The following is a 25,879-nucleotide window of genomic DNA, read 5'->3' on the forward strand; positions in this document are numbered from 1 at the left end:
AAAGTGAGCTTTGTCAAGCTGTCCCTTGAAATCAGGTACAGCTTGAAGGACATCCTTCATAATGCAGTGACATCTAATTTAATAATTACCACTTACCAAAAATCATTCATGTGCTTAAAAGGCAAAAAAAAAATGCTATGCCAGTTTTAGAGAAAAAGAAATAAAACATTCTTACTTTGCCATTACTTTTTCCATATTTCAACTGGCATCAAACAGCATCAAACCATGTGAAGCACACCTTGATTCAGTAGTGATGTGAAGAGGGTTGCAGGTACTTTACCAAGTGAAGATACATGACAAAATGCTCTTTGAGGTTGACTACAGTTGAGGAAGTGTCTGGCTTTCTTTACCCACATCACTCAATGCCTTCTCACCTCCTTTTGCTCCAGACTACACTAGGGAAAAAAGAGGAGCTGTTTTGAATAAGTGTCACCGCAGCCTCCAAGAGCTACATTGATCTTTACTGCTATGCAAATTTAGGATGTCATGGTGTCTATGCTAAGAAGTCAAGGAACGGAACGAATATTTCAGCCTGAGGTCTCTAACTGAAGTCGAGTCCTTTACTACTATTGTAAATACTTCCATTGACAATTCTAAGTACACCTAAGTAATAGGGTCATCTTTTGACCTCCAGAGATGCCCCCTTTTTTTAAAGTATGATTCAATAAGTTGCTAAAGATGTTACATTAGGATTTCGATCTATTGTGACTTTACTGCAAAGTTTTTGCAGTTTTTCATTGTTACAGATGCTATGAACATCCCACTTCACCTCACCATAAAAGTGTTTTATTGGGTTGTGATCTGGGGACTGTACATACCACTGGAGTAAAGTAAAGCAATTTCCTGGAACCATCTTGAGACAATGACACATTTTCTTGCAAAAAAACTTCCTTCTTAAAAAAACAGAATAAGACAGAATGGTAAGCAGTAATGTTAGATATATTTATGGAAGCAATAATATGATGAAAGTACCAACCAAACACTGTTTTTCTGTTTTCACTCAATCTTCAATTTGGTTCCTTCCAATATCAAGTAGTTATAGCACAGAAGACATACCTTGCTCTTTCTTACAGTACCACCAACACTTGAAGTCAGGCCCTAGATATTTTTACACTGGTTAATGGCAGTGTTGTGGATTGACTTGTAGAGGGACAGAACAAGCACTGCCTAGTTTGTTTGCCCTGATTGAATTATATATATATATATATATATATATACATATATATATATATATATATATATATATATATATATATATATATATATATATATATATATATATGTATATTCCACACAGCCACACTGACTGAGATAGTGTGTAAGTGAGAGAAGATACTCGTGCCCCTTGCTGATTTCCACCTTGTCTACACTTAGTTTTCCCCCTGTTTGGTGACAGCATGTCAGCTGGTGCTGTCACAATGGATGATAACAATCTTACTAATGCATAATAACATCCAGGGCTTTATATCCGCCTCGCAGTCTCTGCATTATTACAATATTATTTGCTACAAGAAAATGAAGATTTTGCTGCTGGCTAAAACACAATATGAAAGGACAGACAGGGAAAAAAAAGTTAAGTGTTTTAGCAACACTAGTCATACGACCCTAGTGTGCTATTAACTGTAATATTGTTGCGGAAAAAACTCATGTTATATGTATTGAGAGCCATTTTCTTTTACTCGCCAGTGGCAGGATTTTAAGGTTGTCATGGTCAAAAGAATTGTCAAAATTTGCCCACTTTTTAGAAACTCGGTTTTATTCACCATGTCTGCTAAAGGTTCTACAGTGATATCCAGTTCAGAGTTTTGTCCAGTGGTTTTTATACCAATTTAAAAACTGATGCAGAATTTGACAGGAATTAAGTTAAATATACTGTAAATGTTGGTGACATAAGAGCAGACGCTACATGTTTCAATGGCTAATAATTGAACTGTTCAGCCCTGTCTGCATGTCTGCCTCCATAGTGAGTCACAAGAGCTTGAGCAGCATTAACAGTGAGGTTTATCTAATAAAGTGCACTGCCAAGGAGGAAACACGAAAAAAAGAGAATGGAAAGACCCACTAATGTGTCATACCTTAGTTTATCAAGATCCTGTTGTAATATGAGTTGTTCACCAATTTGATCGCTCTCCTACTGAAACATTTGACAGTTTTCCTCATTGACACTTATGGAAGCATTATCCAAAGACTGTGATGTGCAAATACGTAGTGAATCATAAGCTCGAGTGTGGAGAAAAGAGCCTGAACCACTGTCATTCTCTGACGAACATGAAACACAGTTATGATACTGATTAATCATTGTCACTAAATCTATGGTACTGATCTCCTAAAAGTGGTAGATGCTTCTGTCTTAAACACACTGCCATTTGCCAAATGGTAGCTATAATGTTATTAATGTTATTGAATTGACATTCAATGTCATTCTTCACATATTACAACAGGCGTAAGGATCAGACATAGAAGCTCGTGAAACATTAGATGACAGTGGCCTTGTTATAAATTTCAGTGAAAACCCCACAACAAGAAGTGATAATACTTTATTAATCTCTGTGAGAATAATGGCCCTCTCGCTGAAATGTTGACATGTCTCATTTCAGAAATACGTCTTCTTTTTCTATTCCAGTTATATGTAATCTGTTCCCTACACACAAATCAATTTATATCTTAAGCGATCAAATTTAGCATGAGGATGACGTTTTTGTGCAGCTAAAATTGGCTTATATCTGTGTTTATAACCAACAGTGTGGGTTCATCTCCAAGAAATTGATTCTGATTGTCTTTCTATATTCCAGAATAGTTTTTTTCCGCATTGGTAACAGGTGTGTTTTCATTACTCAGTGGTGAAAAGTGTTGTTCTTTTTTTTAAAAACAAACAGCTCATATAGGTTTAATATAACCAAAAGACTGTAGTTATAATAGTCCAGTAACCGTAAAACTTAAAAGGTAAGTTCTGAGTATTGTTACAGTAAGTATATTTTTTTCCATTACTGTTTTTTTTTATTGGTTTGGCGCAGTTTTCATAAGCAATTGGTACATTTTCAAAACTCTTAGGACTTATATCACAACAGATCATCAAAAGTGCACCTTTTTCAAACATTTCAGCATATTTTCAAAAAGTAGTGAAAATATCCTTTTCACTACACAAAATAAGTGTTCCATCTAAATAAATGTTTCGTTCACAGTTACTGCCTTTCATAATGTTATCACTATAAAATTTTTGATTTGCATCTTTTATTATTCAGTTTAATACATTTGTCTGTCATTTAATTCGACTGATCTTAATGTTTAATCAGTGAATCATTCATTATGTCCATGGATTTTCAACTTGACTGATTGTTGTCTGGTCATTTGTAAGTTACACATTGCTGCAAGAGCTTTCAATCTAGAAATACTAATTGCTAATTGTTTCCCTCTGATGATCACAATTAGTTACCATATAAGTAGAACTGTGTTTGAGACTTCGCACTGTTCAAATATGGAGCAGGATAGACTCGTAGGGAGAGGAAACCTTCATCGAAGAGGTGGTGGTGCTCCTCGACAGAGAGATGGTCTTCAGAGAAATGTAGGCAGAAGACAACGCATCATCATCTCTAATGAAGTCCGGGCCATCATTGTTGACCATGAGGTTAACAGAGGCCTTACCATGGCTGAGGCTGCCAGGTTGGTACAGCCTAATTTACAAAGGTCAACTGTCAGCTCTATCATCAGAACTTTTCGCCAAGAAAACCGGTATGTCTGCTACAGCAACTTCACTTCTAAAATATAGTACTCTATTGTATAGATGAACAACATGTAATTGTCAGTTTACAGTAATGTAATTTGTAATACTTCAATATTGACAGTATATGATTGTCCTCAGAATTAACAGGAGACAACCTGGTGGTGGTCGCCCACGTGTTTTGACTGACCAGCAGGAGTTGGCTGTGGTGGAAATGGTCAGGGCAAGGAATGACACACGGCTGTCTGAAATCAAACAGGCTATTGAGAACAGCAATGACACCTTTGCCAATGTGCCATCAATTAGCCTTCCAACGATTGCCCGGCTTTTGAAGAAGCACCAGGTTTCCATGAAACAAATTTACTTGGTTCCTTTTGAGAGGAACAATGTCCGGGTGAAACAACTGCGTTCAGAATATATTCAGGTACAACACTAAACTGGCATGCAATTACTGAAACAGTACTGACAACTATTAGTTGTAAAAAAAACTAACTAAATTATCATTTTAGAGGGTGATGGAGCTGGACGCTGCTGTGAATCATCACAAGTATATTTTTGTTGATGAGGCCGGTTTCAATCTGGCAAAAACTAGACGCAGAGGACGTAACCTTATTGGACAAAGGGCTACCATCCCAGTCCCTGGAAAACATGGGGGAAACATCTCAATGGGTGCAGCTATATCTGAAGATGGTGTGGTTGTGGCTGTAGACCAGTTCTAGGGTCATACAACACTGAACACCTGATAGTTTTTTTTAAATGAACTGGAGCAGGCCTGTCAGGGAGAAGACATCGTCTATGTTGTTGTGTGGGACAATGTCAGCTTCCACCATGCACAGCTGGTTCAGGAATGGTTTCAAACACATTCTCGCTTCATGACCCTCTATCTTCCACTATATTCCCCTATCCTCAACCCAACTGAGGAATTCTTCTCTACATGGAGGTGGAAGGTGTATGATCGCAATCCCCATGAGCATGTCTCCCTTCTTCAAGCCATGTGTGAAGCTTGTGGTGATATAACTGCTGAGCAATGTCAAGCCTGGATTCGTCATGGCAGGAGATTTTTCCCACGGTGCCTGAACAACGAAGACATCCACTGTGATGTTGATGAAAATTTATGGCCCAATGTTAATGACCGGCTTGACCTTTTTCGTGTGATATATGTGTGTGTGTGTGTGTATATATATATATATATATAGATATAGATAGATACATACATGGAGACCAGAACAGCCAATCAGATTTTTTTTGCATCCAAATCTGTGATTGGCTGGTTTTGTGGCACAAATATAACGGTGTACAGAAAGAGTTGAGCGCGCACGGGCAGAAATGTTGAGAGCGCAAGCAACACATTGCGAGTGAGCGCAAATGCAAAAACTGAGCGACAGGGGCTGCTATTGTGTGTGTGTGGATAATAGCAAACACTGAAATACATTTTTTGCACGCAGCAATGAATTTTGTTCACTCAAATTCAGCTTTTCTTCGCTCAAAATAAATTTCTCCTCAAAATGCAACACTTGCACCTGCAATTTTTTTTTACGTGCGCTCAATTTTCTTTTACGTGCGCTCAGAATAGTGGCACAAAAATAACGCAATACATTAGAGGCTAAATTAAAAGCAGCGTCAGACCATGTCTCCATGGTGTTTTCTATATAAAGTTCACAACTTACTGTTAGCACCTCAGAAACTCATTTGAAGGTGACAAGTGCTGTGCTTTAGGTTAACTGATCAGAAAGTCTGGGTTAAACAGAAACTTTTGTACTGGAAAATATTTTCCTTTAAGGGAAGTAGCCATGTGAATAACCAGAGATAGGTCCAGTGTGGTAGGATGTGAGCATGTAACTAGGACACAGTGCACAAAGAGTCAAACAATGGTTGTATGTGGCTAAGTTTTTGGTGTAACAGTTATCTAAATGTTTGTGCCATGTGCACTGCCCTGTGAAAAAGGAAACAAATCATGCAACGTTATGATGGTGTCTTTTTGCCTCCCCCTCATCACCATAGAGCTGGCCCGAACAGTAAAGGTTAGCAGCTAACGAGCCAGGCTGGAGTAGAAATACACCAACATTTGAAACTTTTAGAAAATCTTGACAAGTAAAATGCAAACTCTGTGAGCGGAAATTTGCATAGGATTTAGCAAAGAAAAAAATAAAACATTGTAAACTGCTTAAACTAGTAGGTTGCAGGAAAAAGAGAGACGCCAGTTATTTCACAGCAGTTATTGTGAACTGTATTAATTCCTTTTTTCTTATCATTATGTTTTTACATGTTGTTCAAAGTTAGATAAAAAAAAAACAAGCCAAAAGAACTTCAACACAAATGATGCATGTGTACTGCCACGCGTTGTATTAGGACAAATTAACATGGCAGCTTGACATGGTTTGTGATAAAGGATGGCCAAATTACACTCAAATGACAAAATTTGAATTAGGTTTGAATCCTACTTCTACTTACAGCCTACAAGATCTCTTCTTGAAAACAGACAAAAATCTTAGCAGAACAGTCTCGATAAATTAGAGGCTATTTTCATAAACATATTCCCATTTCCTTCATGCATATATTCCCCAAATACATTGTTGTCAGCTTCTCTGGCAAAGGAGCCAGTTAGAGGTGTGCCACTGATGCAATTCAAAAGCCATCCAATACAGAGTATCCTCTCTTCTCCAGCCTGCTTTACTCAATTGGGGTCCATCACCATCATGAAAACAAACGTCTCCTCACTGCCAGGGTAATTTTTCCTCCTCTTCCACCACTGACTCATATTAATATCTTTGTAGAAGGCTATGTGTGCTCCAGGAGGCCAGTCCCATGTGTTTTTTTTCCAAACCTCTCGCTGTTTCTCTGGCCACAGCCAAGTGCATTAACATATGTTCTCACAGCGCACAGTGCTACTCTGCATTGGTAAATGCCTTATTACAGCAAGACCCGCTCTGTGCTCTTCCATTGAATATCCGTAAGTAGTAAAACACAGCCATACCAGCCCACTCAGAACAGTAGGAATGTGTCTCACATGACAGGAGGGCTCCTTAACATTTAGTCAGAGGCCCTCTTTGTCAATTTAATATTCCTCCTACTCACAGTAATTGCGGGTGGTAATAATGACAAATAAAGGCAATATTGCTACTGCATGTTACATACTGAGTGTAATAAGGTCATCTGCTGGTTATGTTTTTTCCCCTGTATTTATGCCTTTTTAGCATGCAGAGTCAAATCTCTCAGTATGACTTACATCTCGAAAGATATGCCAGTGTGAAATATGCAAAGGCAGAGGGTGAGAAAAATATCCCGAGCAATGCAGCTTGTTCTTGCCTAGAGAGCTTACATGCTTGTAATCATTTCCTAACTGCGGTTTCCTCTTTCATTTGTTGGTTTTTATTCTCTTCTGTCTTAAGTAATATCAAGCATTTCAGAGATCATGAAATCAGTGTCATAACATAAATACACACGCATATATCTCCTTTACAATTGTAGAGAAAACAAAAGCTGGCTTTCACTTTGTGGAAACAAAGTGGTGCACACGGTTGGCAATGGTGCACAAACTAGAGTGTATTAAAACAAAAGTCAAAGAGACAGAGGAATACATCTCCCACAGTATGATGGGATATTTTTGACAAAACACTTGTTAATTGAACATTTTGTGTGTGTGTTTACTAGTAGTGTGTAAATTCCAAGTAATATAATTACTTCATAAAATAAATAAGTGTGGACATCCCAAAAACATGCGACATATTAACATCAATTAAGAATGCAGCTTGATTGCCACCTACAGTGAAAGTGTTGCTTGTATGATGAGTAAAATTGTGAAACTGGAGGACAGATAATGCACCCACTATCTTATCTGAGAATGCAGCAGGCTGATGATTATGCTGATTGCTGCAGGAGCAGTTTTGGGTTAAAATGTGTTCACAGTGCTCAAAACTCTCACTTTTAGGGTAAGGCTGTTTTGCTTTTGTGCTTCTTTTTTTTAACGTTTACTTTGCATTTCAGATTTCTGTGATCTTTGTTCTGTCTGCCAGGGAAACAGTTGTGCTGTGTTGATCTGAAGACATATTCAATGTGCATCAAATACTAGAGGGAACTCATCTTATTCTTGCACAGAGAACTGAGGGCTGGCATCCATGACATCCCACTGCACTGCACTGATTTATAATCTTAGGGAGGATACATCTTAGCAAGGATACATCGCTGAAACATGAAGGCATTGAATAATACTTTTCTCATGAATAAAATCATTAAAAGAAGCTTTTTTATATAACTTAAACCTCACCCGTGAATGCTGAATGCTGAGCATTTTGTGATTAATGTTCAGCTATAAATTAAACATGCTGGATTTTGAGGATATTTTTTTTACATTTATTTATGTTCTTTTAATCATTTATTATTTAATGCCTTTTCTGACAAGTCAGATAACCTAAGGACACAAGTTATGTTTGCTTTAACTTTTCAAATCTATTCCTAGATAATCTAGCTTGCACCGACGTGCTAACTAATGAAGCCTATAATGCTGTTTTTAAGTCATTAAACACGAAAGCCTAACAACACAGCTTTTGCCTAATGACAATTTGTGACAATGTCTTGTTTCAGTATTGCTGTTACAATAAACAAAAAAACTACACCCTGTGAAATTGCCCAGTTATTTAAAAAAATATATGTTATTGCATAATCTTACAGTATTTGCACTGTTTTTAAGTGAAAGTGTATAATTAAAACCAGAGACTACACAGCAAATTTACAATTGGATGAGATCACGTTATTTCTACTGCCATACAAATGATTGGACATATAATTTCCAATTCAAGGTTAACTGTAAAGACACGGTTACCAAGGAAAAGACGTGACCGCAAATACAGCTGGAGCTTCGCATTTTTGACTGTTGCTACACAGTCCTGCATATTAGGGACTTAAAACCTCAAACACATGCAGCAGTTATTAGAAAGTATAGAAAGAGCTACAAGTATCCTTAAATAATGATGCCAAATAAAATCTAGTATTTAAAGTGCCTTAAAAAACAGATGAGTGCTCCTGGCTTGGCACAAGGAATCCTTGGAAACTGTTGTTTCACTGATGTTCACAGTGCAAAGAATATTGCATGACGCCAAACTCTGCAACTGGTTTCCAAGAAAACTACTGCTTGTAAAATAGCTCAAAACCTCAAGACCTTAAAAAACATTTCTGTGCATTTTAGAGAGTTTTTAATCATGCCCAGGAAAAAAGAAAAAAACGGGTGGGAACACAAAATATAAGAGAATAAAATGTCACTGATGATGATGATGACAATGACCAGACTAGGGTTGTATTATCTTATCTTTATTCTTTTGAGTTTTTATTTATTACAACAGAACAGAATTTCATTCTGTAACATGATATAAGTAAAAATGTGTAGTTATACTTACATGTATATTGTTTTTTACACATTGTAAAAGGGCTTCCAGAACCATCTATCATGCTCAGTGTTAGATTAGACACAAAGAGTAGGTGGTGGTAGGTTGGAGGATTGGTTTAGATGGCAGTTCTGATCCAATCTCGCAATGACCATCCATCATAGCTTCCTGTGATGCCGTGTTTAACGTCTGCCAATATCTTATTAGAAATGTGCTAGATCGTAAAAATGAAAACTCCTAGGTATTTAAAGGAGCTCACTATGTCATCGCTTGAGACAAGATTCTACATGAGATACTCTAAGAAGAAGCAACTTGGTTTGAAACTCTGAAGGCTATGATAAATCACTATAAGAAGTTATAGGGAGCTTTACAGAGGCTCTAAAAATATGTTGGGTTTTCAAAACAAAAACAATAAAAGATAATAATTATTTAGTTATATGTATTATTGCTGAATTTGCTGAAACCCAAGGTCCCTTTATATAAGAGTATAAAGAAACAAAGGCTAAAGGTTGAAGACTTTTTTAGGAGGTGAGTTTTGGCAAGCTTATTAAAGTAGCCCAATCACACTTAAATGAACTTAAATACACTGAAAATATTGTATTTATAATGTTTTTAATTCTGCCTTTTCCTAAGGAGGACATATCAAACAGCACCGGTGAGACAGGCACACTCACAATGTCCTCTAAATATATTTAGGTTATATTTTTTTCTCTTGATAAGCATTGTCTGATTATTCACTATTATATACTGCTATTGCTTGGTTAAAATTTGGTTGTGAACAGGAACTCTTGACCTTAAGTTACTATTACCACAATCTGAATTAGTGTATTTAAGTCTTAGGTTTAGCTGTATTTCAGTTTTAGTTGTATTCAGAAGTTTTCTCTTCAACTGTTCAAAAGTGAACATGCACAAGTAAACAGCACTCGCATGATGAAAATCTGAATTTCTATTTGGTATTTCTGGGGCACCATTTGCAGTGGATTAGCTCATGTACTAAAGTATTTTGTCACAGCAGGTTGCATGTAGGGCTGGGCCATATTATACCGTTCACGGTAATACCGGTATAATGTTAGGCAACGATAGGAAAATGAAATATCGCGATAGAATGGGAGTAAAACGCGCATGTGCAGTGCCTTTGTTTTCATACGCACATGGCCGATTGTTGAGTTAAACAGATGAACCAGAATTGGTTTGTAAAAATGGTGCAACTTCCGTGATGTGGAACTGGTTTGGTGTTTGTCCGTCAGATACACAACAAAGCACATTTTTTTGTAGAACATGCAAGCGGCCGTTGTTATTGTCGTATTTGTCGGACTAAGATGCTCTTAAATCTGGGAGTAATCTGGGTCCTAAACTCCGTATAATTCAGGTCAAACAAAACTGCAGCATCACTTAGAGTTAAAAACTGTCTAAATTCTTTCATCTTTAATAAAACGATCAGCATTGCTGCTTTACCAGGTGTAACTATAAAGTTTAACTTCCAGGCATCCATGAAAACAAAAGTTATTACATTTAACGGAGTTAGAAGTTAGCAGGAAGCTAGCGGAAGTTAGCTCGCTAGTTTCGCTAGTTACCTAAGCATGATATTGCATGTTCTGACTGAGAGATTTCTGAAAAAAATCAAACGTACAGCTCTGCTATCACTTCCAACATAAATGAAGACAGGAAACTAAACAGCAGTGACGTTTGTAGGGTTACTGAAGTTGGGCTAGCTGGTATATAATGATGTGCTACGTGATCGCTAGCGACACAGCTATGTTAGCATAACATAAACAGTGAAGCTGGAGGACGAACACTAACACTTTTCCACTTAAAAAGTTAACGTGAAGGTTCTTCATGGTTAGAAACAAATGCAATCGCATGGCAGGATGCTGTAAACGGACCAAACTTCAGTCAGGAGAACAACTGAGATAATCCATCCACAATACGAGGTTAGTCATTAATATACTGCAACAACATGGGAATAGAGCAGCTGCCAGAGAATTCAACATTAATGAATCAATGGTACAGAAGTGGAGGAAGCAAGAAGAATGAGTTTAATAAAGTTTGATTTATCTGACTGCTTTGTTTCGCTTAATGTGCCTTATAATCCCATGCACCTTATGGTCCGAAAAATGCGTACTGCACACTGCAGTTGAATGTTGCAAAGCACCTCTTTTTAACTTCAGTGGATATTATACATGGTTATGCTCAGGATATGTCAGCCCATTTCTACTGGAAATGCCTTTTGGTTAAACTTTCAGCAAGGAATTTGCATTTGCACTGTTACATTTTTATAAAGCTTTAATGTACATAAAAACCAGCTTCTTGTTTAAGTGAAAATAAATGGAAGGTTGTCTTTTTGCGCTAGTAATGTTGTGGAGTTGTATTTTGTCTCGCATCAATTATATCGTCGGTTATATCGTTATCGCAAATTTTCAAATATATATCGTGATAAATATTTTTGGCCATATCGCCCTGCTCTAGTTGCATGTGATAATTTAGAGTTTTAAAATACACGGGTACTCTTGTAGTCGTTGTACAGTCCATTTGAAAACTTCAAGTAGGATCCATGAGATTCATATTCCGTTTGCCTACAAAGTTCAAATCATTTGCTATTATCCTCTGTTTGACTAAGATGCTTAAACACTAGCAATCTAGGAGACCAGGCAGCTGGACTGCAGTCCTGGCGCACAAAATGACTTCCCATTAATAGGTTGGGGAGCATCAGGAGAGCCCACCCTGAGCAGAGATTTCCACATGGATATGGCCTATAGCACAAGGGTACCTGCCCTCAGCCATCTGCACTGATTTGACAAATGATTCTATATCAAAGGCCTCTGCACTGATTTGGGTCGTAATTGATTGGAGGCGAGGCCCTCAAATCCCTGATTGGTTTAGCTGGATGTGGGGAGGGAGATACGTGGCGAGTGAGAGGAAAGGACAGCCAGCATGTGAGAGAGTACAGTGCAGGGGATCTGGGAAATATACTAACAGAAGTGAGCCTCATTTGCACTTTGAGAGAATTCAGAATGAAATTTGTGTGGTACGCAATTTCGTCAAACAATATGCATGGTACATTCTTTTACAGAGCAACCCATGTTGTCTCTGAGCTTGTGTTTCTTTTTCCAATGTGACTGTGGGGATATCCAATTTGTTACTGTGTCCATAAAGATCGGATTTCACCATACAAAAAGAAGAATTTGGTTAGAAATGGAATATTATTGATTTGTTCCACACGGAGGTGTGGTCTGATGCAGATATATGAGAATTGTAAGTTGGCTGAAAGGAAAGCATTGATTATATATTTCTTCATCATTTTACCCTGAATATTTGATACCATTAACTGCTGTTACGGAAATTATGTGACAAGTGAAATATCATCAGAGAGGATAGCCATTGTTCACTTAACATCCTGAAAGTTACCTAAACCTCATTACCGATTAAATGGATTAAGGGGATGTCAAATACTTTTTTATCCTTTTTTTTCAGTTAGATTTCCAAAGAACATGAATTTCTTCCTTGATATGCCAGGTATGATCTTGAAAAGTGTATTTTTTTAATAATATTGTAGATAATTTTCCATTCTGTCATTTATACTATGGTGCGTAGAAGATGTCCTGCAGATGAGCCAGGATACTGTGGAGCCCTCTTAATACAATTGTGACTGTGATGTTATGTATATAGAGGCCTACTCCCTTCATTACATGGCAGGCTGGCTGCACCACATACCTTTTGCCATTTGACACAGACATGCGGTGCTTGCTAGTGACAGATGCTGCACAGCACTGGTCCCAGAGGTCACAGATGACCTTTTGGATTGTCTTTTTTTCAGTCACAAAGCATTATTTATTTGACGATGGCCACCAATGCAACCCCAGGCACCTTGATGGAGCCGTGGGTTGTTGCTGCTTGTCTTCTGAGATTACATTTACCTCAAATGAATTGGAGTTGAGTGACTGACTGTGTTTGCCCGTGCACTTGCATGTGCGAGGATGTGGACGTACATCTTTAGGAAGATACATTACTTATCCATAGTCTGCTTGACGCAAATAACAAAGCTTAATTGCTGCATGACAGGCCTTTTGTTTGGATGCCTGAGGGATTTCCTTTTATTATACAGAGTGAATCACCATTGAAATGTGTTTATTCGGTGGCCTTTCCTTGGCTTTAAAAAGCTCCTGCACACTGTATGTCTTAAGAATTTTATCTGTAACACTCAGCGCATTTACATTCATGTCTTTGTCAAACTTCACAGAATAAAGTCTAACCCTTCAAGAAGCAAGGTGTTTCTCTCGCATGCTCATCACTCAACCTTTACATTGTTAGGTGACATTTCACAAGAGAGTTTGTCTTTTGTGGAAATAAAAACTGTGAAACGCGAGGAAAACAAAACTGTGAAATGGCATCCCGGAGTCACACGGCTTTAGTTTACCGTAGCTATTTCAGAGTTGGCAAGAACAAGGTGCAGTGCAGGCCCCATATTGTCAGAGGTGCTTGATCCCCACCCCCATCCCTTGTCCTCTCCATCTGTCACCTATTTAAATTGTGGTGTTCACAAAGACATACACATACTTTGGCATGCTTACACACACATTATTATACACAGCCACCTCAGATACCAAGAACCGTATTATAATGAACTACTTGTATGTTATAGCTTGTCAGACGCACATGACTTTATGTACAGAACCAAGCATGTGCATCCCTATTCACATTTTATTACTACCCTGTTGTGCTATAATGAGGAGTTGTTATTCACGCTGTCGATTCACAGGAAAACCTTGTGAAAACCCTTGTGAAACAATTTTCTGTAGCCTGAAGCCTCATGTCAGAAATATGATCTTACCCTCACCTCTTACCCCGACTGCCGTAGTGTGATGATGCTCTGAGGTGAGCCCACACATCAATTATTCACATAATGCAAAATTTTTACTCTTTATCTTCTCGCCAGCTAGGGGAGACAATTTAAGAAAATAAGAAGAGAAAATAAATGATGAGCAGAGGGAAAACGCAGCAAGACACTTGGTGGGTGAATAAGAGAGTTTGCGGTGGACAGACAATGCTCTTGATGTGAGTTATAATTGTAGTTTAACAATGTGTGGACCTCTGGGATATTCACTATGCAATATATGGCCTTTAGACTAGAATCACTATGGAAACCAAAGGCCCTGAACGACCTGCAGTGCCCACCCACTTGGACAGCCGTTAATCATCTTCGCTCAGATCCTGGCACTGCAGAATTTGGCCAATGTGTCAAGAAGCAATTATATATACTTAGTGCTCGGGCACCCGATCTCCTCCCTCTCCTCGCTCTCTCACTCTCACATTCTTAATATAATCACAGAGTAGTCAGTTTAAAAGCCCTCTGTTCATTTCGCTATCTATCTGGGGGATGCACACAATGCAGATGAAGAGAAGTTTAAAAAGCCAGTGGATATTCTATTCTGAGAGCCATTATAATCAGAATATTCTTTACATATAAATCATATCCAGCCATTTACTCATTTTACCAGCCTCCTGAACTGACTGACATACTAAATTACCCCAGCTGGCCCAATGCATTCGCTGCACATATTGGGCTGGTGTGGATCATGGAGACTAATGTGAGCTGACTAGAGGGAGATTATGTTCAGCTGCTAACAGCTAAAACGTGAATAACACTATCCGCAAACCCACAGTGTTCCCCCATTACATCAGTCCTGATCAGCTGGGTAAAAATGGAAAGAGTGAAAGAGAGAGAAGTATGGGGTCCAGAGGAAACAAGACGTAGACATAGTATGTGGAGCAATCGAAAGTGATGTCTTCTTACATTAACACATCTGTAACACCCCATTAGAGCTACGGCACGCTGTAATTTCTCACCAAAAGCAACCCAAATTTGAAAAGTTCATGCCTTACATGGATGTGCGTTCTTATTCTACAATGATAGATATGCAGATAATTTACTTTTTCCAGTGATTTTCCAGTGACAGAGCAGAGAAACGGGTATCATATTTTGTTATTATTTACTGTCCGACCACTGTCTGCATATTTTAATGCCACCAAAGTCATTTCAGACAGCTAGCTGTGCATTAGGGATGTAGAGCGGTGTTAGGCTTTGAACAGTTGATGACAGCCTGTCAGACAGCTTCCATCTATTGGGCTCCTTTTACCAAGGTCCACTCTTGCAATAAGCCACTCTCAGCCATAACGCCCATTCATCCAGAAAAGGACACAGGCATTTTTGACACGTTTGGTGCTAAGTGAACTGAAATTGCGCGAATTTCACTGCATGGCACATTATCACATTTGCAAGAGTCACGCATCAGGAGTAGAGGTTGAAGGGGACAGTGACTTCAGTCAGTGTGTGGTGACGACTTGAGACCATCACAGTGAAGTGATGACTTTGACTGTGCATGTACAAGACTAATTAGCATTGAATAAATTTGCCCTTCTCGCTTCATGTTAAATAAATCTCGAACGATTAGCAGAACGCACAGAGGAAGAACAGAAAACAGATGAAACTGTTGTCTTGGAAATGAAAATAGTTTCTTTAAGAACCCATGATAAACAAATTCATTTTGCACACCATTTGGCAAAGAGTCTTGCAATGATATGGTGAATGGAACATCAGATATGTGAGAAGATGAAAAGGGTCTTGACATATTATGCAGCTAATTTACAAATGCAAAATTGCAAATAGACACAGAATCACAGCTTAATAAGAACATCGTATTCTTAAAATATCTGTAATTATTTCACATAATGCTGTTTATTCCTTGCCTGAAAGCAAACTGAAGCTTACCTTATGAGGACAAATGGGAGGCGGTGAGTTAAAAGACTTCTCTGGTGTCTGGCTCTGGTTCTAGTAGAAAAAAAAAACATTATCAGGGACATGTTTCATTGGAGGCATATCCTTGCATAAAGTTTCATCTTATTTACTATTCCTTGCTATTAGTATTTTTGCTGTGTTTTTAAGTGGGGGTTAACTCCCACTCTTTACTACCCACTAAGCCAAGATCACAACATTTGTCAAGCGTCACATTTTAAATCTCTATCTTGACAGCGTCGTCTTATCTGACATAACGTGAGCGGAGTGATTTTTTTTGTTATTTGTTTTTGTGTTCCCTTATTTCTATCCCTGCTCAAAGATTATAAATCCTTCTTTGTCAGAAGATTTCGCTGAACATATGTTCGGATTTTTCGTACACGCCCGACTGCATTTTTTGAGGTTAAATGATTATCACATTGTTAATACACCAATACATCACTCAGATACAAGAAAACACCATTAAAAGCAGACACAAGGTAAGTCAACAAGCCAACAACAGATGGTCCTGCTGCTTGTGATTATGCAAAGATCCAAAGTATTTGCATACTCACAATGCCATCATAAAAAAAAAAGAAAAAACAATAAGCCATCTTGAGCTGACCTCAGTGAGAAATGAAAAAAAAAAGAGCAATGGGTGAAACAGAACCAGCAGGGAAGCGGAGGGGCTCGGAAAACTTCTTTTGGAATCTACCGAGGGCTTGCCTCGTGGGAAGGCCCTGTTGATTTTCAAGCAGGTGCTTTCAGTTATGTCCTCATTTCCAATTATGTGCCTGTGGTACGTCTGATGCTCTGTGACACTATTAATGGCTGCCTTATGGTTTCTCTAGGACAGATGAGACACTCGACTCTCCAGACTCTTAACATCTATATTTCATCGCAACGTAGAAGGAGAACACCTCTCTGGACAAGGCAACTAAGAGAGGGGAGAAAAAAAAAATCAGCCAGGCATTCACTGTAGCGTAAACACCAGGTCATGAAATATAAATGAATAAATGGGCCTTGCTGGGACGATGGAATTAGTAGACAAAATTTTCCCTACAGATTGAGTAGGCAATATAACCATGATATCTTAATTGATGTGACAAATAAACATGAATTATTTTCTTTGTGGGTAGGAGCAGGAAATGGAGTTTCCTTCTGCATGTTCCCAGTGGGGGAAAATGAATGACCTTGATTCTGAACACTGCCTCCAAAATTGTGAATATTAGATTCTACAGGATATTGTAGAGTTAGGAGGAGAGTGACAAAAAAGAAAAAAAGAGAGTCCAATCAATTATAATGTGAACCACAGTGTTTGCAATGTACAGATAACTCGGCACACCATCAATACTGGCGATTAATCAAGGCATGACTTGCAAAAACTTCACACAAAGCATTCAGGAAAATATTCCCTTTACCACCAATGCCAAATATGCTAAAACTATTGAACACACAATGTGATGTTTATGCAAAAGTATTTAGTTATTTATTTGTTTTGTTTTGTTGAATTTGTACAAAACAATATGTGATCCAAATTAACAACTACTTTAATTTGGAAGTACAAATACTGTTAAAGAAGAGACATTATCAAATGCAAAAAAGTAAAAAAAAACAATAAAGCTAACCACCACTTTTCACTCATGCCATTTCTAATAAATTCCTAGTTTAACTCACTCGTTGAATCTATATAATAATCATTAGTGTTTCATCAGCGTGGAAACTGTACAGCTTTTCTGACAAACACCTCATAGCTCATCTCCGCACAGTTACAGGAGAGACAGTAGAGTAGAGAGGTGATAAGGGAAAACATATGGAAGTAAAAACGACTGTCATTTTTCAACTCACCTTTGTCTGGGACATTTTGCATCTGATAATGAAGACTATTGACAATGCTTGCAACAGAGGGATTTGGATTACGCCACATATTGATGTTTTTGTCTTCTCACCATGCATGGGCTGGTCATTGTAATAGGATGAGGCCCAGAGAGAGCGCATGTTACACACATATATATTACAGTTTCTGAAGAAAATATAAGACAATTTTATCTTTCTGATTTCTTGGAAATGTTTTGATAAAATCTAAGAATGAGCTCTATTTCTATCTCGCTGTCTTTACTCTCATCATATAAATTAGGAGCCTCACTCAGCAGCTCACAAACTGTGTAAGTCTTAATTGTGTACTTTAATAAATGTCGCACAGTTTTTCCGCTAAAAGTCTGCATAAAAGACAAATGAAAACAAAAATATGCAAAATATTTATACTTGTTATTTAAAAGGGTTTTTTGTTTTTGCTATAAATACATACTCTTTTTTTTTTATTTCACTTTACCAACATGTGCGTAAAAAGCTGCATGGGACAGAGAGTTGTTCTATGGTTCTTGAACAATGAGACTGACTGCCTTCTGAAAGTCACTGGAGTATTTCTTTTAAAGATATTCCATGTGGGAATCTGCCAAAAAATGTACATTGTGTGCTACTCCTTTCACAGTCCAACACAATCTTGGTCTAAGGTTATAGTAATGACAGTGCCAGCTGAGGACCTGTGAGTTGTCTGCTTCTCTGTTGAAAGTTTCCCACACGGAATCTTAAATTTCTTCAGAACAAGCATACTTTGAAGAGTTTCAGATGAAAGTTTTCTTGATTTTTACTTTGTCTTTTTTTTTTTTTTTTAAAACAACAGAACTGAAAAAGGTGAATGTTAAAAATGGGCTTTTATGTGCCTGTTAAGATATAATAATAAAAATCTGAAATCTTTTGTCATAAAAGACTTCATAAATAACTATTTGTCATTTATATGTTTTCTGTCTCTATTAATCTTGTGTGATATTAGAAAAAACATTTAAGAGAAGATGTGCATCACTGAACACAAGTAAAGCTTCAGTAAAACTTTTCAGGTGTGAGGTGATAAAAATGTTACGTCTTCTCTTCGGCTCCGGGATCATGCTCTTGCAAAAACAAAAACAAAAAAGTTTTGATATACAACTTTCTGAGAAAATGGGTAAGTTTTTAAAAAATATATGTTTTTTTATTTTTTTTATTTTGCATTGTAAGGTATAAAAAACTCCACTCAGCAGCCATATACACCTCAACAAGTCAACGTTTCTCAGATTTGAGGTGAGCAACTGAAGCAACTACAGCTAAAAGTGCAGGATACTGTTGATTGACATATGACCTGGTAGTAAATGCATTAGAGGGTTACCTAGGCAACCAGAGTCTGCACCTACATTAACTTCAAAGTGATATGGATGAGTGAATCGCTCTCTGTGTGGATGTCACTTCAGGTTTTAAAAAAGCTTTTCTACTCTCAGCTTTGCTGCTGTATAATATATAGATTAGAAATAGTCCCCAGATTCTTTCATGATAGTGTTACAATAGACTCTCTTATAATGTTCCTGGCTTTAACTTTCATCTAGTGGATGAACTGTGTTTAATGACAATGATTTTCAGAAATGTGTCTGAGCCTGTGCAATGATTTTCACTACAGAGCGACATCTATTTTAAAGCAGTTGTGCCTGATAATTCACCGATCACATCTATTCAATATGTGTTTTTTGCCTGATCCTTTGTGCACAGAGTTGTCTAATTCTTTGGACGCCTTTACTTTAAGTCCTGAACAAAATCTCAAATTTCTTTACAATGTTTTGTGGACAAGTGTTTTTTGCAAGTTGTGAAAACCTTCAGGCTCTATAGGGATGGTGCTGCTTTTACACCCAACATGAAATATTGCAGTTCAAGAATTGCATAGGTTTTTTTAAAAGTGTAATATATCATATGTAAATTCACAATGAATTAAAATTAATAAATAATAAATACAATTTGGTATGTTGTTGTTCTGCCATTTGATTATATAGCATATTTTTGTAAACCATCCAATTTTTTAAACATATGTATAAAAGAATCTTCAGGAAAATGAACTAGCCAGAAACTCAACTTGACTGGGAGAAGTCGTAGCCCAAACCCTGTGTAGCTTGCACTCTGTTTCTGTGTGGCAGATGTAGTATAAGGCAGTCTAGTCACATTCACCGAGCCAACTTCCCCAACAAGTATAGTGAAAAAAAACAAGAGCACTATTCAGTGCTGAGTGGACACTGACTTGTGGCACATTTGTGTTTCTAGTCCCATCAACTCAGCCTCCATTTTCTCCCCACACAAGGAGGCTTTATACTATTTTCTTCCCCAGCTCCCACAAAAGTACTGTGCCACATTTAGTAAACTGTATTTCTACCAGCTAGTTACTGCTTCTTCAGCTCTGTTTGTCACCCCAACATTGTTTCAGCCCTCCTCCCCCAATAAAATATAGTTCTCTCGCTAGGATTAAAGGAGCATTGTAGTTCAAGGATTATCAAATGCCTTTGATCATGTGACTGCCACGTTTTTGATCTGCAGCACATAGCACCAAATATATTCTCTTTTTCTTGCCTTCTGTCTCTTTGCCTCTCCACGGATTTCCCGTTGCTTGCCAGTTCTCTGCAAAGTGAGAATAGTTCTAGACAGGCAGTGAAAGGAGAAAATGTAACAAGTATAAAACACATATTTGTAATATTGTGATGACAGAGATCATGCTTCCACTGCTTATCAGTCCACAGAAACATATGCCATAAAGATGTCCAGTGCTGAAGTTAACACTTGAAACTATGACACGTTGGAATATATATCTCGTTTTAGCGAGTCATCTGTAGTTTTCCTTAGTGCACATTTATTGTCTCCCGACACTTTTAAGGCAGTGACACAGATGTTTGGAGTATAAAGAAATCGACCACAGATTATTTGCCTTTGAAACATGAAGTAAGGTTTCAATGCCTTTATCACACAGTGCAACCCCAGCTGCACCCTGGTGATGTTCATTAGCAATTTCTGAGCCTTGGGCTATTTTGTTTCAATCCCTGCATTATTATTTAGTGGCTGACTTGGACATGCAATCAAAAGGACACGCAATATGTGCAACACTTGTATCTCAAAGCAATGGCTGTTCCATGATGCCCAGACTAAAAACGTATAATTGTGAGCCAGGGGATTCATGGCTGAAATTTAGTCAACATACCTCAAAAAATGCTTTTTATCCTCATTGTACAATCACCTCCTATTAATGTCATTGCCAAGTCAAAAACGGAACATATCAAAACAATTATTTTGATGTGGCTTCAAGCAACACAACATTTCAATGTGAATGGCGCTCGAACCTTGAATCATTATAAGGCGTGGTTTGGGGCAAAAAAAAGCGCATCAAAAATGATTGAATATCATTTTAATGGGTAGAAACCTACGAGGCTTTCGTACTGTCTACCTGCCATGTTATTAGATAGACCATGCCAGTCAAGTTGAACAACACAAAATCAACATACAGACAGGCTGACAAGACATAAGCATACTGCCTTCCATCTTCCTCCCAGCCTGGCATGTTTATCTAGCCTTCCATGTGAGCTTAGCGCAGTACTGTGCATATGCATAGAGAATGATGAAGGTTCAGAAACTAGTGCCTGAAGGAAGCTGCACATATAGCACAAGCTCTTTGAAATCATGCCAGAGTGGGCCTCATTTGCAAAGCAATTTGACAACAAAAGTAAAATACTCTGCAACCTCAAACCAAATTCCAGAGATGCCAAATGGTGCATCTCTGCAGTTTGCTGAGAGAGGGAATTCAAGAGGGCTACATCCGGTGTCTTGTGCATATGCTTCTGACATGGCTTATTTGCAGGCCTAGCATTACACCAGTGCAATGTCATGATTGCTTTGGCAAGGAAAGGGGCTCTTATTTACATGAGGGAGTCCACACAGGAGGTTGCCTTTGACCAAGGTGCCAACAAGCCTGCAGAAAAAGTAATTACAACCTACAAAGCTGCTTGTTTAAAACAACTATTGCTTAAAACAGCAGAAGACAACACTAGTTAATAAGTCAGTTATCCAATTGGCCAAGACCGATAATTGTGCTAATGTTTAATTAGATTATCCCTTATACAGTCAATTGTAGATTTGATTGCACGCGATAAATAAAGTACTTCCTGTTTGAATATGCAAAGCGTTCGTACGCAGTCTCCTCCTCGGGCTGAGCAGAATGCTGTGCACCTCCAACATTAAACAGCTTGCCAGTGTCAATAGTTGCACCGTTCCCCATTTATTTTGGAATTTTCTTGCCCCTATAATTTTGAACGTTTTTTTTTTTACAAATGCAGTTTTGTTGTGGATTAACAACAGTCGGATTTCACCGAATGTGGGTTTCCGATAATCTAAAATATGCTGAAGAAGCTTAATATTGTTTTTATTGCTCTGACTTTGCATTAGGAGATTTTGTTTTCAGAACCATCATACAGAAAACAGACACACAATTTTTTAAGCTGATACTTGTAATAGTGATATGCTATACATGCCATGTATTATATATGCAATATTTAGTGGCTAAATATCAGTTCATGCTCTACTTCAGTCCAAAATAAAGATAACATTTCACTAACCACCATTTTTCCCTGCGTGTTTCATTTGAAAAGAATAACTCTCCCAAACCATAAACACAGAGCATCATTCACTGGCTGTAATCACTGATGATGGTGGCAATGATGAGTTTGTTGAAATATGAAGCAAGTAATACATTCTGAATCAATAATCCATCAGAGAAAATTACATTAGCATGTATTACACAACATATATTTTTTTCAGATTATTTCTACAATTATCTGAAATGCATTTCTGTATGTAAACATCCTGATTTACACAATAATTCGGGTTTCTTTGGATAAAGTTGGAAATATTGTAATGTGCATTTAGAAATTTCTACATTTCCAACACTGTGAAACATAAGCAAATACTACTAAACTATTGTTGCTAAAAATAAAAGGGCAGTTCAATGAAAATTGAGGCCACGAGACGAGAGACCGCATGCTGAAAAGCTCTGTAATCCAGTCATATTTTGGGTGACTTTCTAAGATAAATTCTTTGGCATTGTCACGATGAAAGACCCTCGCCTCATTTAAGTGTCTTTGGGATCTCGATCAATCCGCGTGGCAGGAGTCAGACTTGTACACTTGACCATATAATATGGCATGCTTGTCGAAACCCGGAATGCATTTCTCTCTTCAAAGTATATTTCTTGGCTTGCTCTCTCCCTCACTCACTCCCTCAAACCAATTTGTCATTCTAAGCCTAGCCTCACTGCTGCCAGCGCCCGGATGATAGCAGTGGGCCTTTCTGATCCCGGCAGTGGCTAGGGAGCAGGCCAAGTGTTACGCGAGCCACCCTGGGACACCAAGCAGGCGCCTCTGCCGGCTGATGCACGCCTCCACGGCCGAGAGCAACTGGCTTTGCAGATGCTTTCGATTCGACACAGAATGGAGCTCATCTACTTTGTGAGGACATTTGCTTTGTGTTTGTGCACTGCATATGAGCTTCTATGTGTATTTCGCAAGCAAACGTGCATGAGCATCCACATGTGTGCGTCAAAAAGATTAAGAGTGGTCTCCCTGTGCGTACGCTTTTAAGTTTGTGCGCATGCACGAGAAGCTGTTGACACAAATGAAATGAAATGCTGAAATGAGGCCACGTTGTTTTGTTTTTTCTGTTTGTTTGTTTGTTTGTTTTTGTCATTTGCAATTAAAGTATTCGCCAAGTTCTGATGACTGGAAGTACTACTTCTCTGCTGATGTCCTTTAGAAGTAAGCAAGTCACCATTTTCCTCCACTGGCAGACGTTCCTCTCAAGAGCAAGAGGCAACACAACACTGCTGTTGTCACTTCATTATTCCTGTTTTAAACAACCATTAATGCCCTCATTCAAATGCTTGGATGCTGCTTTGCTGTTAAGCTTATCAGTAACAGTCAACCGATTTATTACTGCAGTCCCCTCTCTAGTCGGCTAAGCAGAGCATTAAGTGTATTCAAAATTACATTAGCTACACATTGTTATTGACTTCTTCTCATGGTCAGGCAATGGCTTTTTTGATAAATGACAATATTTAACATCTTAGCAAGTTATATTATTCAGTGCATGTGTTATTAAAAAAAGCATTCTGATTTGACTGCTGTTTGACAAAAGAGGTCAGAATGATAAATGTGATGCATAACAGTACATCCGAGGAACGAGAATTAAAAACAAAGTCTCCAACTTGCACTTCTCATCAGTTACAGGTGAGATGCTCTCGTTTAGATGAGCAGTCTACTCTTGTTTAAGCTGCTCAATACTGACCTTTTAGATCCTTGTATTTTTGTTTTGCAACCTTTTATAACAGTTATTTAGGATTAAAATATGCATGGCTAATGGCATTTCCTCAGGAGCAGATGTATTTATCTTGACACGCAGATTGTCACCCAGTATTTTGCACCCTACAATCAGCTCTCTGACAACAGCCCCCTTCATTTGCTGAAAAATTGAGACCGCAAAGTAGCTCGTTGAACACCTAGCCCAAACTTTCTTGTTAGACACTGATACCAGACTTGGAAAGCGACACCAGCATTTTATCTGTCTGGGCACAATTCAGTATTTGATTAGGAATAAATCTAGAAGGCTCCAATCAGTTTCCCTTGTATGAGCACAGTTAACATGTGTGTTACTGCTCCTTGAGCGCTGATGGCAGAGACATGGGCGATTAAGGCCAGAGTCCAATCAAACCAGCTGTGTGCCATTCCCCCCATGGCACTGGTCGTGCCAGGCATGTGTTCCACACTACTAGCAGAAAGAGAGACCTCGACCAAACCTTCAGTCTGGGGAGTCACGGCCACACATGAACCAGGACATGTAGGCAGATTGGGGTTTTAGCAATACAAACATGTTTTTTCAGAGACAGAGCTGCTATGCAAGCATAAATAATCTCATTGGTTGCGTTAAACCCCAGTGGAGAACTTCTGTGGCCAAGTAGCAGCAGCAGGCTGCTGAAGCCTGGTGTAAAAGGCAGAGTTAAGTCAGAAAGTATTATGAATGGATTTCTTTCTGGGAAAGAGGATATAATTAATCCATGGTGGTGTTGAATCTCAAAAAGTCATATTGTTTTTACAGTTTATATTTATATATATTGTTTACTGTGCTCCGCCGAACTAATTCTTGCTGTAAAATGTAATGTGACTATTATAGGACAAAAATATATAACAATTCTTAATTAATGAACAACCGAAGAAATGAAAAATGTTAAAAATTGCACGACGAGACTTCAGATATCTTTAAAATCCATTTTCACAATGATTAAGAATTAACTCATAGATTCATCTATTTTTTGGCAGGTACTCCAATGGGAGACTGTCTGCTCTTGTGAATCCAATATGACACTCAGTTTTAAATATGATTTAGACACAATATAACTGTCATTTAAATCCAATTGGACACATCAATCTAATATTATATAATTCACATATCTACTAGTCAACTAATGTATTCCATTCTCTGCAGCCCAACTGGGACTGAAGCTAATCACATCGCCGACACCAACGTCTCTCTTTTTAGATCTAACATGGTACAAAGTGTACATTTGAGAACTGGCTTTAAACTTTTTTGAATCACCACACAATCACACATGGCTTGTCAAATACACAAAAACACAGTATTATGCTGGGGTGGTGAGTTCATAATTACAGTGACTAAATGTAGCAGTGAATCGTTTGGCAGATTCAATAATTTAAAAGGGACTTTCTTAAAAGAGGCTGCCCTGACAATTACCAGATAGCCATAACAAAATAACTTGGGTGTTTTGAGCATGAATGCACATCTTTTCATCTCTTTCAGGTGGGAATATAGATTAACTTAGTGAAAATACTCTGTTTTACAAGATTTGGGGGTTGGGGTTTATTTGGGGGGCTTTTGATTACATGTTTCAGTTGTTCAGCCAAGGCCTCCTGTGGTGAATTCTGATCTTGCTTCCATCCCGCCCACTCAACACAAAACATTTTCTCTGAATGACATGTCGAACCATTAGCAGGCTATCAAATGGAGACACATACAAGGCCTTCTAAACACCTATTAGAGCTATCGATGGCAGAGGCAGAGATTATGACCGTGGAATGGAGAGGGTATTTGTGTCTCCCACTTCGCATTGCC

The 25,879-nt window shown here is 38.1% G+C and overlaps 1 protein-coding gene across 1 annotated transcript in view; it reads right to left on the reverse strand.

Moving 5' to 3' along the window:
* pcdh11 (protocadherin 11) overlaps positions 1 to 25,879 on the reverse strand; it is a 136,516-nt gene that overhangs the window by 64,165 nt on the left and 46,472 nt on the right. Inside the window, exon 4 of the mRNA XM_026142903.1 lies at positions 15,863 to 15,922. Within this exon, the coding sequence (XP_025998688.1) occupies positions 15,863 to 15,922 (60 nt within the window). The remainder of the gene's footprint in view (positions 1 to 15,862; positions 15,923 to 25,879) is intronic.

The sequence above is a fragment of the Astatotilapia calliptera genome, chromosome 2 (genome assembly GCF_900246225.1).
Source record: "Astatotilapia calliptera chromosome 2, fAstCal1.2, whole genome shotgun sequence".
NCBI classification, from domain to species: domain Eukaryota; kingdom Metazoa; phylum Chordata; class Actinopteri; order Cichliformes; family Cichlidae; genus Astatotilapia; species Astatotilapia calliptera.